Source organism: Colossoma macropomum, unplaced genomic scaffold (genome assembly GCF_904425465.1).
Source record: "Colossoma macropomum unplaced genomic scaffold, Colossoma_macropomum, whole genome shotgun sequence".
NCBI lineage: Eukaryota > Metazoa > Chordata > Actinopteri > Characiformes > Serrasalmidae > Colossoma > Colossoma macropomum.
Window position 1 is genome coordinate 20,574,302 of NW_023494792.1, and position 16,327 is coordinate 20,590,628.

The 16,327-nt window shown below is 40.0% G+C and overlaps 1 protein-coding gene across 4 annotated transcripts in view; it reads left to right on the plus strand.

Moving 5' to 3' along the window:
- The first annotated feature begins 71 nt into the window (after positions 1-71).
- Positions 72-16,327, plus strand: part of slc25a22a (solute carrier family 25 member 22a) — a 30,507-nt gene continuing 14,251 nt past the window's right edge. Inside the window, exons 1-6 of one of the 4 annotated variants that reach the window (XM_036576495.1) lie at positions 72-187; positions 8,394-8,457; positions 11,087-11,320; positions 13,774-13,949; positions 15,317-15,442; positions 15,577-15,632. In XM_036576495.1, the coding sequence (XP_036432388.1) occupies positions 13,930-13,949; positions 15,317-15,442; positions 15,577-15,632 (202 nt within the window). In that variant the 5' untranslated portion in view covers positions 72-187; positions 8,394-8,457; positions 11,087-11,320; positions 13,774-13,929. The remainder of the gene's footprint in view (positions 188-8,393; positions 8,458-11,086; positions 11,321-13,773; positions 13,950-15,316; positions 15,443-15,576; positions 15,633-16,327) is intronic. The other 3 variants (XM_036576493.1, XM_036576496.1, XM_036576494.1) reach the window with 3 other exon arrangements.

Sequence of the window (16,327 nt, forward strand, 5' to 3'; positions counted from 1 at the left end):
TCTCCCCCCCACCCTCACGACACGCTGGCCCCCTCCCTCCCTCCGTCATTCTCTCTCTCCCTCTCCCTCTCTCTCGGTGACACAAACGCTCGTAACGCCGGCAGCTTTTAAACTGCTCTTCTCATTCCATTCGAGGCGGCAGTGGAGGAGCCGAGCTCACAGAGACGGGATAACGGGACTCTCCACGGTACGGTAACGGAGCCCTAACCGGTCCTCTGCCCTTCCCTGGTCCTCAGTTTATTCATTAATTCAGCAGGGATGTCATTCAGAGGCGTGAACGACGCGGGCGCAGGTTTTGCTGTGGTATTAGTGTATGAATGTGTGATGTGTAATGATTAGGACCCAATGCGTGTTCATTGTTACCGTTATTCTGCTCTCAGTATCGTTATGTGTGCGGAGGGAGAAAGGCGGGTTAGTGCCTGTCACCGTCCGCTAACCTTCATATTACACGATGTGTCTCGCTTCGCGGCTCAGTAACCTTATAATCCCTCATATCTGTCAAACCGGTCGTCCATATGAAGCCTAATGCAGTGTTTTATTCACTCGGACGCCAGGTCCTCGCGCAGACCTCTGTTTTTCACCTGAGTGGACCTGTGTAACGGTCCACCGTCCGTCCTCTGTCTCTCCGCTCCGCGTTTCTGTGTTTGTCTCTGCGGGTGTTAGCTTGTTGCTAGCTGCCTGTTAGTGCTGATGTGCTTTTATCCTCTGGATATAAGCCGGGGTATGACAGAGAGCTGCTGCTGCGCCTCTCTCTCTACTCTAACGGTCTCACATGGCGGTTGTAATGGGAGGCGCAAGCCGTTAGTGAACATTTGCAGCGTGCGTGCGCGCTCCCGCGTCGCTGCGTTTGTGCTCCCGCTGGTGCAGCAGCGGAAGAAGCCGTGATCCAGCGGCGTGGTGATGATGATGCAGAGGAGGCAGAGACCACGACACGAGCCTCTCCCGCCGATCAGCTCCTCCGCCATCTGTGGTGAAACTGTTAGCCACGCAGTCCTGAACCGACGGCGGCGACTCGCGTGCCGGGTTAAATTTAGGCGTGATACGTCGAACGTGAATAACCCAGTTCAGGTGAGAGAGTCCAAACGTGACATCTCCCGGCCTGGTTGACGTAAAGAATAAGACTGCAGGGTTTTATAAGCATCTGACTGCATTCCTGGTCAGAGAACAATGGTTCAAGCCAAATGTGCACAGTATGTTCTCCCAGCAGAGGTGGACAATGAAGGCCAGGTGACAGGCAGTCAGACAGAGGCCTCTGCTGAAGCTATTGTTCAGACAGTATGATGAAGTGAACCGAAAGAGAAGATGCTGCTTATTGCTTCTTCAGCTTGGCTCCTATCAGTGACCAAGCGGAGACCACAGCCACAAGGCTGAACTTCTTCAGACAGAATCGATTAGGGGAACACGTTCTAATACAGCTGAGCCTGTGGTCTTGTGTAAGGAATGAAACTTGTGTCAGTGAAGAGTCAGATAAATTAGCACAGCGCTGCCCAAAATGTGTCCCTCTCTGATCAAAGTTGGCCCTTGAGGAGGATGTTTGATGTGACCTGCCAGGAATTTAGAACCATGCACTCTTACCTACAGAGCCCTGCTGATGACATCCCCTATTAGTAAGATAATGCGTGACCACAACTTACTAAACTGTGGGAAGAGGATCCTAAGATGGGCCACAACTTAGTTAAGTTGTGACCATGACTTAACTGTCAAAAATCTCATTCCCACACCTTGCTAAATTGTAGTTACTAAGTTACTAACTTAACTATCAAAACTGAATTATCTTGTTCCCACGCCTTAGTAAATTGTGGCTATGACTTAACTATTTCGTTCTGCATTCTGTTCTCTAACTCTGTATTTGTAAGTAATAACAAAATATAGTGTCACGTCATAAAATTCATTTTTCAAACATTATCTCTTCTTTAACCGTACACTGTTTGTCTGTTTGGCCCTCAGCCCACCACAAACATTGCGGCCCCCCAAGACAAAACATTTGGGCAGACCTGCGTTATCATGAGATATGAACATGAGAAGAACAGTTCTTTTAGAACAAAAGGGGTCAAAATCCTCTCTGTGTAATTTCACAAAGATTAAAGTCTTACCTTGGCCTTGAAAACGAGCAAGGTCTTCCAGTTAAACACAATGTGAGGCAGCTGGTAAAAAACTGATGTCTTGAGTTTTCAGTCATATCTGAGTTTTGTAGAATATAGTATAAGGCAAGGTTTTAGTGAAGAGCTGCTATAAAACATGATTTTCAGAGTTTTACATATGTGCTGTAAACCATTTCAGTCAATTGGGATGCTAAATCTCGTTCTTAATGTCATTCGCTGTATCACTTGGCCAGCAGATTTTCACATCCTAAAGAAAGCAGCTGGAAGTCAGCTTAAACTAGCTTTAAATGGAACACAACGTGTAAAGCAGAGTCTTCCTCTGACTATAGACTGTAAACTGAAAGGAAATTGGATTTGATTACCACAAGAGCTGGTATTTGATAATGTGATGGTTTAAATAAATAACTAACTAAATAAATAAAAACATCATGGTCATAAATGTCCACCCAGGAATTGCTCCCACAGAACATTTTATAATTTTGTTGCTCCTACAGAGGGTTTTAGAAAACATTGTGCACCCATTAAAACATGCAGTATGTATAGTTAGGCTACTACATGCTTTCCTGCTAAAATGGTACTGTGGTACTAATGGTACTAATTTTTGGTACTGTGCCTTTAAAACTGATAGATATCATTGTAGGCGAAAGTTTTAGCACCCCTGATCAAATGACACATTTTGACGATTTTTTTAAGTGAAAAGAACCTCTTCTGAATTAAAAAACAAACTTAAATACAACATATTTCTACACAGTTATCATTTATTTGCTTCAGAATATATTCATATTTATATTCAGAAAGCAGTCAGTGAGTGAAACACTCCATATAACGTCAACATGAGGGGGTGGGGCTAAACTGCTGTAGGCTGAACAGGTGAATAAATGTCAGTGTGTTGGCGTTTGGGACTTCGCATAAAGGATTACTTCAGAATGGGCTGTTTTTTGCAGATTAGTCGAGAGGGAGGCTTGTGTCGTATTCACAGCATGCTGTTATTCACAATGACAACCTTGAGTGTCCTTTTGCTTTTATACAACAGTTTTGCAACCAAAAATCATAAGACAAATATTTTCTGGAGACTGTTTCAGATTTTTCAGATATGTTTTTAATACTGACAGTTTCCTCTACTAAAACATTAGCACCACTACAAGCGGCATGTTACTTAGCAACTGCTGATCAGCCTTATGATACAGACAGGATGAACAAATCATGTTGTTATAAGGTACTTACAGCACAGCTATAAAGGTTTTCTACCTTGGAGCTAACTGCTGTGTAAAACCAATTTTAAATACATCTTTCTAAATATAATTTTTGCCAATTGTGAATATATAGTAGGCATAATGTGTGATTAAGGCCCACACACTCCTCCTGGGATGTGCCTGGTGTCTGCTACTGCATATTTACAAACTACTGACAGTGCAGCATTACTGCATACCTGAGTGCACTCTGAAGGGAGTGCTAAGCCCTGGACTTTGCGATTGGGTTTTACAGAGGCATTAGATCACAGCAGTGTGGAAAAGATAAAAATATGTCCAGTTTCCACTTGGAACTTGAGTCTAATTCCCAGCCGGAGGACACATTTCTGCACTCCAAAGCTGTGTTTTTACTGGTAGTGCCAATAGAGGATTTTTAGGTTAGATTTAGAGATTGTGAGGGTGTGAGTTTACTTTGCAAGCCACTGGATAACTCGACTCTTAATCATTTATACTATCTGCCTAATTATCATACTGACATACTGAAGCTAAACCCAGACACACAGAGGCAATTTCTTCTTTCTTTCTTTTCTTTCTTTCCTTCCTTCGTTCCTTCCTTCCTTACTTCCTTCCCCACCTTTCTGCCTTAGTTCCATTAACGCTCAGTCAGCCTCTCTCCAGCACAGTGAGTGAGTCAATCAGCTGGCGCTATCACTGATTAGCACTGGTTTGTCTCTCCTGCGGTCGATTTCTTGATGGAGAACACATCCTTTGAAGCCTGACTTAGTCTCTTGTGTCTTTTGAAAGAGGTCGCAATGAGGGAGTTGACTGCCAGTACAGTAGCGAAAGCAAGCTGATTTTGGCTCTGATTTGGTCTCACCAGAATTAGGCCATACCTCAGAGCAGTGAAATGCTTCTTTTTTGATTTGATTGGCTGACGCCACTGGTCTTTCATGTGTCCACTTGCTTTTACAGTGTGCTTGGGCTGGGCAATATGGCACAAATATCGTGATACTTCAAGACATACGTGGTGTGAGTTCTGATAAGTTGGAACAGACACAAAAGAACTGGTAGTGCCACATTTACAAATTACTGTAAAACACTCCGAATACAATAAAATTTATTCAACATTTCACATACAGCACTGCACAAAATATAACAGGGCTAATTATGCTCTCTCTGTGATGAAACATGCAGTTGGTCAGTGTCCTTTGAGTACAGTTAGCATATTGTGATGTAATTTATCACAATAACGGTAAATATTCTCATATTGCCCTCTCCCACAGTATGTCCAGAGAAACTTATAATAAATGCACTTAATTCATATAGTGTGTTTTGTAGCCTTAGTTATTGACAACATATGGTTTCAGTTAACCCCAGGACCCCTAAGAAACCCTGATAGCCAGTATGTAGGCCCACACTTTAATACGTAACTCTCATATACTGCTTTCACAGTAGTCTAATAGTTACTGAATAACCACTCTGTAGATTAATAACGGAATAATAAGACTGTAGTTTGCTGATAACATTTTGTGACTTTTGTGTACTTTAAAAGTTGGTTTCTGAATGGTTCTTGATGTGATTTCGGCTCCGTTTCTGTGTGCAAACATTAGATATACAGTATGTTATGAGCTTTTTACCATAAAGGTTGTGTGACTTTCACTTTTACAAATGAGTAAACCTTTTCTTCTGTTCGGTTTCTTGGGATTTTGTGTTAGAAAGAGTGTAATGATAGCATAACAGAAAGCGTGGGATGTTTGTGGCGTATCATCTTTATCTCAGCTTGGGGATTAGCAGCGGATTCAATGACACTGTACAGTTTAAGGATGTAACCTCCAAATCTCTTGTTTCCGTGCTTGACAGGAACCCTTGATCTTTATGTTTATGGATGATGAGAACTTCAGAACCATATTACTTTCATTATAGCTTCCATTTTAATCATTAGAGGTTCTTTCAGCAGCTCTTATCACCGCTGTTTTGGCAACATTGTGTCTTAAACTCACACAGTCCAAATCAGATTGTAATGATCTCAGTTAAAAGGGTATTCATGTTTCAGTATATCCAGAATCTTCAACCAGACAGGCAGTGTGCGATGTGCTCCCAGCATAGAGAGACGGAAGAGGCGTTTAATCTGATTGTGCTGAGCCGAGGACACGGCTTTATTAGACTGAGGAATAATTATAATTCTGCATTTCTTGTTTTTCAAAGCTCTCTCTCTCTCCTCTGTCTGTCTGTCTCTCTCTCTCTCCCTCTCTTTCTCTCTCTCTTTCTCTCTCTCTCTATCTCTCTCGGCTCACCACTTCGTCTGAAACCATGACAACTAAAAGCACTAGAGAGACAGAGAGAGGGAGAGAGTGAGAATGAGGGTAAATCTCACCTCGTAGCTCATTCTCCTCCATCTTTGTGTTGCATCCACTCAGCTGAGTCAGATCTGAATGTCCTTTTTCATGCAGGTAAAGATAGAAGGGTTCTGCAGACAGGTTGCAGCTTACACTGCAAAAAATTATATCTTTGCTAGCGAAGTCATCATATATCTAGAAGATTTAAGATAATTGCAATTTATATAAATATATAAATTAGAAAAGATTATTTCAACCTATGTAAAGGAGAATTCCACTATTTTTCCAAAATTTCTGCATAATTCAATTGTTAAGATGTAAACAAAGTCATTCAGAATAGTTTGATGTAACATAAAAAGAGAAATTTGCCTATTCAGATTTCTTTACAGTGGTGGTAACAGAAACACAAACGTAGCCATTTTTGTACTATCCAGAATCACTGGTGAACCTACACGTGTCTTGTGAGTTTTTGTATGTAATGTTGATGATGGTAAAATGATCAGAGGTCTAACATTACGTTTTCTTTGGGAATTGATTTACCTTACAGTGTCCTACATGTTTCTCTCCGCCATTAATGTATTAAAAAAATTTTTAGGCCACAGAACATTTTACATCAAACTGCTCTGAATGACTTTGTTTACATATTAAAAAATTATTATGCAGAATGTTTGAAAAAAAGGTTTTAAGCTATTTTTCCTTGACACAAGCAAAACTATTTGCCAATAGAGTTAGACAGTTTCGCTATAAGATTATTAAAATTCTCTAACAAGTAAAATACATTTCAAAATAAGCTGGGTAATACTACAGTGTTCTTACAGCAGTCTCATAATGAGAAGTATTACACATATTGACTAAATTTAAGATGTTTTTACTTGACAAGAGATCAGTGTGTGAAATGGGGTGATGATGATGTGGAAATGGGGCAGGTAAAGACACACAGCAGTAGTCAAACAAAGAGTCTGTGTTGCTCTGAGAGACCAGTGATCTTTACTCCGTTGGTGAATGAATGACACATGTCTGAAATGCTGGATTGTGTTGTTACAGTTAGCACGTGATTGTGTGTCTGTTCATGTGTGTTTATGTGTGTCTATGTGACTGAATAGAATTGCTGCTGTTTGCTCAAATCTGTTAGAGCAAAACATGTGCCTCTCATTATCACTGACACACACATGTGCATACCTTCTACAGTCTGTCTACGGTGAAACTTCCGCTCCAGTCAGTTGCTCGTTTATCTCAACTGCTTTGCCTCACATTTCTCCATCTGTCTGTCCATCTTTTCGGTTCCCTCTCTTCTCAGCTCTCTCTTCACAGAGCCATTCGGCCTAATTCTCCCTTCCTCATCCTGTTTGGCAGTAAAATTGCATGTTAATTGTGCAAATAAAATATGCACAAATTTATGCATTGAGGTCTGTGTGTGTATGTGTTTATTTGAGAGAGAAAAAGAGAGAGTTTGTGTCTGAATGTAGTTCTGGGTTTTAGGAGCACAGAAATTGCTGGATTGGATATCGGAGGGAAAAATGTTTTGTAACAATCCTGCGACAAATCTGTCCTGAAATAGCACTCACTCGCACTGTATGATGTGATGTACTTCTTCCTGTGGGGTAATAGAGTGAGTAGTTTGAGCACGATAACCTACTTTTCTTAACTTAAGAATTTCAATTAAAAATAGATTATTTTAGCTGAGATTTAAAAGAAAAATATCAGTATTAGCCAATACTCAAGATTTGAAGATTACTATCAATATTAGGAAAGAAAAAGAGGTATTGTGTCATCTGTACCTCAAATTGTGTTGAATTGTTTTCTTATACGTCATTAGGGGTGTAGCGATTCTCCAAATCCACAGGTTGGTTCAGACCTTGATTTTTGAGCCACAGTTTGGTTCATACCTCCAACATAATATACAACTCGCTCTAATTGTAAATAGAATAATAATTTCGTGATTTATATGTGTTATACTGTTCATTATGAACTGAAAAATGTTACATTAATAATAAAGGGAGCTCAACAGGCTGCACCAGCAGCGGTAGCAACAAGTTGGGGTTGAGGGGGAGGGGGGTATCCATGAGACCGTGGACGGTTTCGGTCTTCGTCTCAGTATCGTTACAACCCTACACTACATTGTATATGTCTGCTGTCAGAACAAAACCTTGTATGTCCAAAAAGATAACTTTACAGGAGAAGGAAAAAAACTGCTTTACTTTTAAAGTGAATAGAACCAGATCTGAAATTTACACACAGTGCAAAGAGCAACAGCCATTTTCAAATTATATTATTTTTTTATGTCAATATCGCTGCTGTTCCAACAACATTAATTAATCTTGTGGCTCATGTGAAAAAATAAAAAAACGATATTCAGACACCAATCATGTCCTAGCTATTCTACATTTGGGGGAAAAAGAATTTAGCTCTTTTCTGAACTCTTACTTAGAGATCCTAGTCATTTTGTATAAATGATCCTTGAACCTACTACTGAGTGAGTGTGGAAACGTGTATTTTATGGTCTCGGGTGTGTACAATTAATAGGTTGAATTGACAGTTAAAGTTCAGAAGAGTTTCTTAACTGTTTGAAAGTGCAGAGTGCACATACAGGGAACAGTCCAAGGTTTACTCCATTCACAAGTTGCTTATTCACTACTTGTATTATTTGCCAAATGCTTATCTGTTTCTGTTTCAAGTGGGTCTAGCAGGCTTAAGAACTTGACCATGTATGTGTGTATGTGTGTGTGAGTCTTCTGGTCAGTAAAACTGTGTGTTTCTGTCTGCAGGTACTCAAAGATTTGAACATCTGATAGGTCACGTTTGCGTCTTCAGATTTTGATTGATATTTTTGTAAGTATCATCAAAGCTCCCACTCACACATACGCACGTTTCAGGGTAGGTCTCCTGCCAAAAATCATATTGCGTAGGTTTTATCTGCAATAGTTTGCTGTCTTGCTAACTGCGAGAACTTTCTCCTGTGCTAAGACTTGTGTTCAGTTACTGTACAGTCTGCTGATGCTGTTGTATAGCTGTAGCTGCTAATATCATGTCATTGAATGTTTGTGGTTACAGTTTGTTTCAGAAAGTTGAAATGTACTACTTATTGCATCTTAGACAGCAATGTCATATTTTTATGACTGTACATTTAAAAATAGACATTATATATGAGCTAAAGGATATCCTCAGATTAGTTATGATAAAACAAATAGGGATGCACCAGTTCTGATATTCATATACATGCCCAATGCCAATACATAAACATTTAGGAAATGTAGAAATTGAGACTAAATCTACTTTCATGAGCATTACAGATTTTTTTAGATTTTTTTCTTTATGGTTTACAAACACCATAAAGTTAATGAAAGGCAGGCATGTTAGCACTGTAGCCCGGCATATAGGCTTAGGTCATCCAGTGGGTTTTATGGGCGTGTGCCCAGGGGCCCAAGCCACAAGGAGCCCCCGGGAGCAATTATGACAAAATTCAAACAGCTGTTTTGACTGGTTGTGGGAACCTCATTAGCAGCACAGTGATAAAAGAACTAATTTTAACCTTATGGCTGATCACAATCTTGACGCTCTCCACAACAATTCTAAATGCAAAATTGCTTCATTTTCTCCTCCACTGCTTAGCAATCACTCCGCTATCTGCCATTAGCCTACCTCAGTCAAGCTCTTTTTACATTAAGCTAGCATTCCTATGAATGTACTTTGAATTCGAAGCACCAGATATACAAAAGATGTGCTTGGGGAAGCCATAAAGGTGAGACCTGAAGCTTCAACAGAGTAGAAGATGCCCATTTTGAAAGGCAAACAGCCCAAACTGCTGCGTTGTTGTTGCCAGTGATCTGTGAACTGTCTGCTTCAAAGATGTTAGTGAAAATAAAAATAAAGAATGCTTTAGTTTAGCATGCTTGATGGCTTCATTTTTTAAGTTTGCTGGTGGTGTTTTCTTCATCTTTGCTATGTACATCTCTCTGATTTTGGTGTTGTACAGCTGTTTGATTTTAGTTGATGTCATCTTCATTTGAGTAAATGTTGTGCTTGTGAAGAGTGGACACATGCTTTGTAAGTAAGTGTTGCATTGGTTTCTGTTAACTTGTATTCTTGTTAATGTGATTGTAGTCTTGTTTTGGTTTTTACTACTGTAGCATATTAGAATATGCAGGATGATGACTGTCCTGCAGTCAGCAATAGACCATAACCTCATGTCATGCCATAGCAGGACACAGTGCATTTGGAAAATGTATTGCTTATCAATATGTTATTGTCTTTATGCCACCAGCGCATATCAACACAGTTACCTTCCTTCTAAACAATAACAAATGATTGATGAATAATTCACCTGTACAGTAAGCTGATATAAATATTTAATTCAGGAGGTTTGTTTCTGGAACCGCTTAGCTGGACGGGTCGGAGCATTCTAAAAAATGCTCTCAAACAAACAAACAAACCTGCTGTGATATCAGAAAAAAAGGTAGCCTTGTAGGGGCACACCAAACATTTGTGCCCAGTGGCCCATAGCTGGATGATGTCAGCAGTGCCTAAACATCTGTTCTTTCAGAGTACAACAAATACGTTATCAAATATCAGTTTGAAATATCAGTCAGTTCCAGACATCTGTCTTAGGCTGAGCTTTTAGCAATTATCTTCCAATACGATTTCAATCTTATCGTTCATCACTAATAGCAAATAGTAAGATGAGAAGCATGACGATAGATAAAAGAGTCATCAAAGATATTTTTCACTGGTTTATTTGGCAAAAAATCACCTCTTACCCCAAATGAAGTTGATCAGCCAAATTTGGTTCTTTCGTTCTGCAAAGGAACAAGACTAATGTAGCTAACAGGTAATCAATGCTTCTTTCTGACCGGTTAGTGTTGTGAACACTGCATTTCTAAATCATTACATACTGTTATCTATAAGAACGGATAAAGGCACAGAGAAAATGTAGGCTTCAAGATGGCCACTACTTCTGTTTTTAGCTGTGCGACATACTTTTGTACATTGACAAATAAGTACATAAAGCTACATCAGCAAGACATAATACCACATAATCTATATTTGAGATTACTCCACAACTCAGTGAGGTTTGAGGTAGGGCTGGGAGGTTTACCTTTTTGTTGATTTCTCTAAGAATTATTTTTCACATATACTGTATATATTTTAACAACTGTTTATAAGATTGCAGTGCAGTATATGTACAGCATTATTACAGAATAATAATAATAGTAATAATAATACTAAGAAGGATCTTCATTGCCTGGATAGTAGCTAATCGGTGGAGTAAAAGCTTCCATTAGATGTTAGTTACATTTGTCTTGTATCTTCAATACAAAACTAAAGAAGCCACTCCAGACACCAAAGTCTGGTTGTTCGTTTAGGGTAAGAAAGAAATTGTTTTAGTTTAATTTATTGGTAACGTATTGCTGTAAGTGATCAATGTTTCATTTCACTCAAGCCATGTGTGCTTATTTTACAGTCCCAGCAGCACAGCAAAGCAGAGAGGCATGGAGGGAGGAAGCATGAATGAAAAATAAACTACAGCTACACAAAGGAATCTGAGTAGAGGCAAGATTTAGGCAAAACAGAGGAACAGAGGGGTAGACGAAAGCAAGGTCTGGAGAGGAGGAACGAGGTCAGGCGAAGAGTTAAGGAGGAGAGGAACAGAGATATAGAACCGAGAAGACGTCTGAGAAGGAATGAGAGAATGAGAGTAAGAGTGGGGTCAAATACACATACATTACACGAGACCGGAAGTTAAAGAATGGACAGTACAGAAGAGGCTGAGACAGAGAGAGAGAAATGCTGTGTCAGTTAGTCTCGTTAGTCTCTGTTTCCTGTGACCTGCCTTGGACTTACACACACACACACTTCAGCAAGAGGTTAAGGGTGATGAACGAGAGTGATGAAAGGAGAAAGAGGTGCAGAGATCAGAGAAATGAGACTGAGCAGAAATCAGAACAGAAAAACTGATAGAAAGTAGCAGTTAGAGAGAGGGAGAGAGAGAGGGATTGAAAGACATGGAGAGAGGAAGGAGAGAGAGGAAGGAAAGGCAGAGAGGGGTGGAGACGGAGAGAGGGAGGAGGATGAAGTGATTGGTTGGAGGGAGGGGTGGAGAGAGTCAACAGTCTCCAAGGCCTTACACACACTCACATCTGATAAGCATCACACTCACAGCTCTGTGTGTGTGTGTGTGTGTGTGTGTGTGTGTGTGTGTGTTCTGCCTGCTGTACTTTACACTGTGGGTGACCGAACAGCAGAGTAGTGGAGTATTAAACCGGGTTTGTACTTATAACGAAACATTGACAGTAACATTTATGATAAACGAAGGCGACAATGTGTGTTAAATAAAAATTAAAAGTTGCACTGAGCATGAATTTCCAGCACTTTGTATTAGCCAAAGTAGCAAGATATATAATAAAAAATTGCCAATTAAAATAACATGAATCAAATAAAGTGCTACATTGAAAGCAAGAGGCAGCGGATTATACATTATGATACATGCATAATTACTCTACGACATTTTGGTAAAGCGGCAGCATTCAAATACAGTGCCAGACTTGTTATTTACCTCATAAAATTGCAAAATGGATTAATCAAAATAAAAATTAAAACTTGGTCAATTGCCGATGACGTGCTTGGAGTGAACATCCACCAATTCCGATTATACACCCCTAGTAACAGGACAAAAAGGTTAATCGTTCAGAATCGGAATCACGTGTTAGGAGCGAATGGCAGGTTATTTTATTTTGGCCAATGAGTGTTGCAGTTTTATGACGTAAGTCATGTAGGCCAGTGGAGTAAACGTGCACATGCATTTAAATGCTGTCCCTTGCCAAAGATGTCAGCTGTGTGGAAATATTTCAGAGGGTGTGAAGAGACATCAAGACGACAATCTGTGACGTCTGCAATGAAAAACGTCTCCAAGGTTGAACTACACTGAAGACTTTCAGTGCTAGTGTCTCTGTTAGGTTACTTACCATAAAAAATACATAAATAAATCTTTGGCTGATGAAAGTAAATGTTTAACTGTAAACAAAAGCGAATCAGCCATAAAAATTTAGGGCACACCTGCTTTTCACAGCCAGTGATTGAAAAGCTATTGTGAAAGTGGAGGGCCGTTTTTGAAGACTGAATAAAATGATTATTATAGAGTTTGTATGGATGCTCTCCAGCGGAGACAATAGCTAAAATCACTGTGCTATTCTGAGAGTTAGACAGATATGCAGGCAGACTGTGTGCACGTGTACGTGTGTGTGTGTTTGGAGGGCAGCTGCTTCTAGGGAGATGAGCAGGGTGTGTTTGTGTGTGCATGTGTGTGTTGTGCCTGTATAAAATACAATGCAGTTGTGTCGCTACAGCTTGCGAATGTGATCTGCTGTGCAATTGGACGTGTGCCAGTAAGAAGGTATACAGCAACACTGAACAATGAAAATGTTTATGGTTTATTAAAGAGCTCATTTTCTTATTGCACACTTTACGCACACTCAAGCAATATCAGTATTGCAAAAGGGATACACCAATATGGGTATTTTGGTCCAATGTTGATATCCCACATTTTTCATGTACATGTCTGCCGATGCAGGTACATAAACTTGTATCAAATGTAGAAATTGGGAGTAAATTCATCTGGATTAGCATCACAGACAAATGTGAGGTGTATTTGTAGAGGGTTACAACTGCAGTAAAATGAATAAAATGCAGATATTTTAGTGCAGTAGCCCAATATTACCTAAACATTCTTCTTTTATGGAGTACAGTAAATACAGCATCAAATATCTATTTGAAAAATTGTTCAAATCTAAACATCTGTCTGATGCGATAATTTTTAAGCAATTATCTACCGATACTGATGTGGTTCTGATATTATTGTGCATCCCTAACTTGCAGTAACGATTAACAGGCAGCAGCCCGTGTGTGTTGGCCGATGTTTGTGGTGTGACGCAGATGGAGTGAACATTGTGAACTATTCTAGACTCTCACTGCTTGAGCCAGAGCAGTAGAGTTGGAGTGAGTGATGAGAGTGAAATGAGGGGAAAGAGCAAAGGATGATTCAGCACTGCTGATTAAAATGTTCCTGAGGACAAGCTGAAGCTAACAATACACTTCTGCTTCAGGGTTTAACCCCACTTACTGTCTCTCTCTCTCCCCCTCTCTCTCTTTCAGATACCCTCATCTTAAGTGGACCAACGAATGGGCACACATAAACATCCGAACCCCTGCAAGCTTAACAGACAGAACTGAAGGATAGACAAACTGACACCTTAAAAACCTCTCACACACACACACCAGCACACACAGAGGAGTTGTGGGCTCACATAAATGGCTGACAAACAGATCAGGTAAGCTTGCCTCCCACCGTTACCATCTTACAACACTGTTAGACGATGCTCTTTTAGCTGAACTGATAATCACTGTCATTTTCCAAAATATTAATGTTAATTTTATAGGATAAATATTAGGGCTGGCGCAAACACCAGTTTACAGGCTTTGAATACTCATTGGTATTTCCTAACAAGTACTCGAGTACTCAAAATCACCATTAAAAACAACAATGATTACATTTCATAATTAATCTAAGTACTAAAGTACTTTTAAGCATGTTCATTACTGCAGTTCAAAATATATCCAGCAGGCAGCAACAGCATATTGAGGCTGTGGCCCAGCTGTTTGCATGCCATTTGTTGCTGTGATTGTAGCCCTCTCATTCAAATGCAGCTTTTATTAGTCACATAGATGCTAAGGGTCTCAGAATGATCATTTTATTCATCGCTATCACAATTTTAGTTTTAGTTTCTTGTAATTATGGACTGCTAATCCATTGTGCTCTGCATGCATGCGTATGGGGCAGTCATGGGCCGGAGGTTAGGGAACCAGCCTTGTGACAGGAAGGTCACCGGTTTGATCCCCTGAGCTGACAATACGTGACCCGAAGTGCCCTTGAGCAAGACACCTAACCCCCATCTGCTCCCTGGTCACCGTGGATAGGGCTGCCCAACGCCCTGGGCAAGTGTGCTCACTGCCCCCTAGTGTGTGTGCCTTCACTAGTGTGTATGTGATGTTTCACTGCACGGATGGGTTAAAATGTGGATGTGAAATTTTCCCATTGTGGGACTTATAAGGGTCTCTTAACTTATTTGCTTTCATTTATTTTATCGAGTTATTTTATTTGGCTATTTCACTGTTTTTTTGTCATGGAAAGCACAGGCCGAGTAGATCTCAGTCCTAGCCAGGCTACAGTCGGGGGATTGTGGAGCTTTTGGAGCTAGGTATATATAGGCGGCTTGTATATATGCGAGATGGACCACTCCAGAAGTGGTGCACTTTGTCTGTTACTCATAAAGGCCTTTGTTGTAATGTTGTTGTAATTTAGGCCACAGTTTTTGTCATTTACAAAAACCGAATATCAACATAATGAACAAATGCTCAAATTCAAATGATTTGTGTCAGCCCTAAGAAATCACACAACTGATCTTAGACCTGACAACAAAGTCTTCATGTCCTTTAAACTCTACTCTTGCATATGCATTCCTCCCTATTGCTTACGCATCTAATTTGCTTCTTGGCTACTGTAGACTCTTTCCTTTTGTCTTTCTCCTTTGCTTTTTAAAACATTTCTCTCTGTTATTCCAGCTATTAACATTGTATTCCCTCCTCTCTCTCTCTCTTTCCCTTGCTCTCTTCCTTTTTGATTGATTTCTTCCTCCAGTTTGCCTGCCAAGTTAATAAATGGTGGAGTTGCTGGGCTGATTGGTGTCACCTGTGTGTTTCCCATTGACCTGGCCAAGACCCGCTTACAGAACCAGCAGAATGGCTCTCGCCTCTATACCAGCATGTATGTGGCAATACTGTTCAGTATGCATTCACACACATAGGCATTGGGTATTGTTTGGGGTACACTTGCTCAGTGTGCTAATTCTATTTGTCTGTTCGTGCGTTTGCCTGTACCTGTGTGTGCATCCTGTGCAGGTCAGATTGCCTTATCAAAACCATTCGGTCAGAAGGATACTTTGGGATGTATAGAGGTAGGTGCTGTTATAAAGTAATAATCCCATGAAAATCAGATTTACACATTTTTCCCTTACCCCAGATGTTGTCAGCTAAGAGTGTGTTCACATTTGGCAGGTTTGGTTTGTCTTAAAGAAAGCCTTGTGCTTTTATTTCTCTGTTATTATGATTCATTAGAACAAGTCAGACTGCACCAGTAAGCGGATTAAGACCACCTGAGAAGGTCGGCCTCAGTCTGCTTTCAGACTAATTCTGATGCAGTTTGTTTGTAGTATGAATGCAAAATGAACCAAAGACGTCTAAACGAATCAATCACAGAATGGCACATAGGTAGTATTATGAAATATGCTACAAACATCACTGTTCAGATCAATTATGTTATACATTAATGTGTCAAGTTTTCCACATAAAAGCAGGAAGGCACACAAAACGTGTTTTCACAGTGATTTCAACCCGATTTGTGTTGTAGGAAAACCAGAGAAATGTGTGGATGGCTTATTGCTCTAGAATGTCACAATACAGTTAAAATAAGACATAAATAAAACCCACAAGCTCAGTTAGGCTGGAGTATAGCATGATTTAGAAAGTTTATTGGATATTATCCAGGTTATTAATCCCCAGTCAGTTGTTTATGTTTTAGGTAGATCAAATATGTGTGTGAATGCTAAGCAAACCAGTAGTAAAATGCAGCAGTGTATCATTTTCTGCTTTG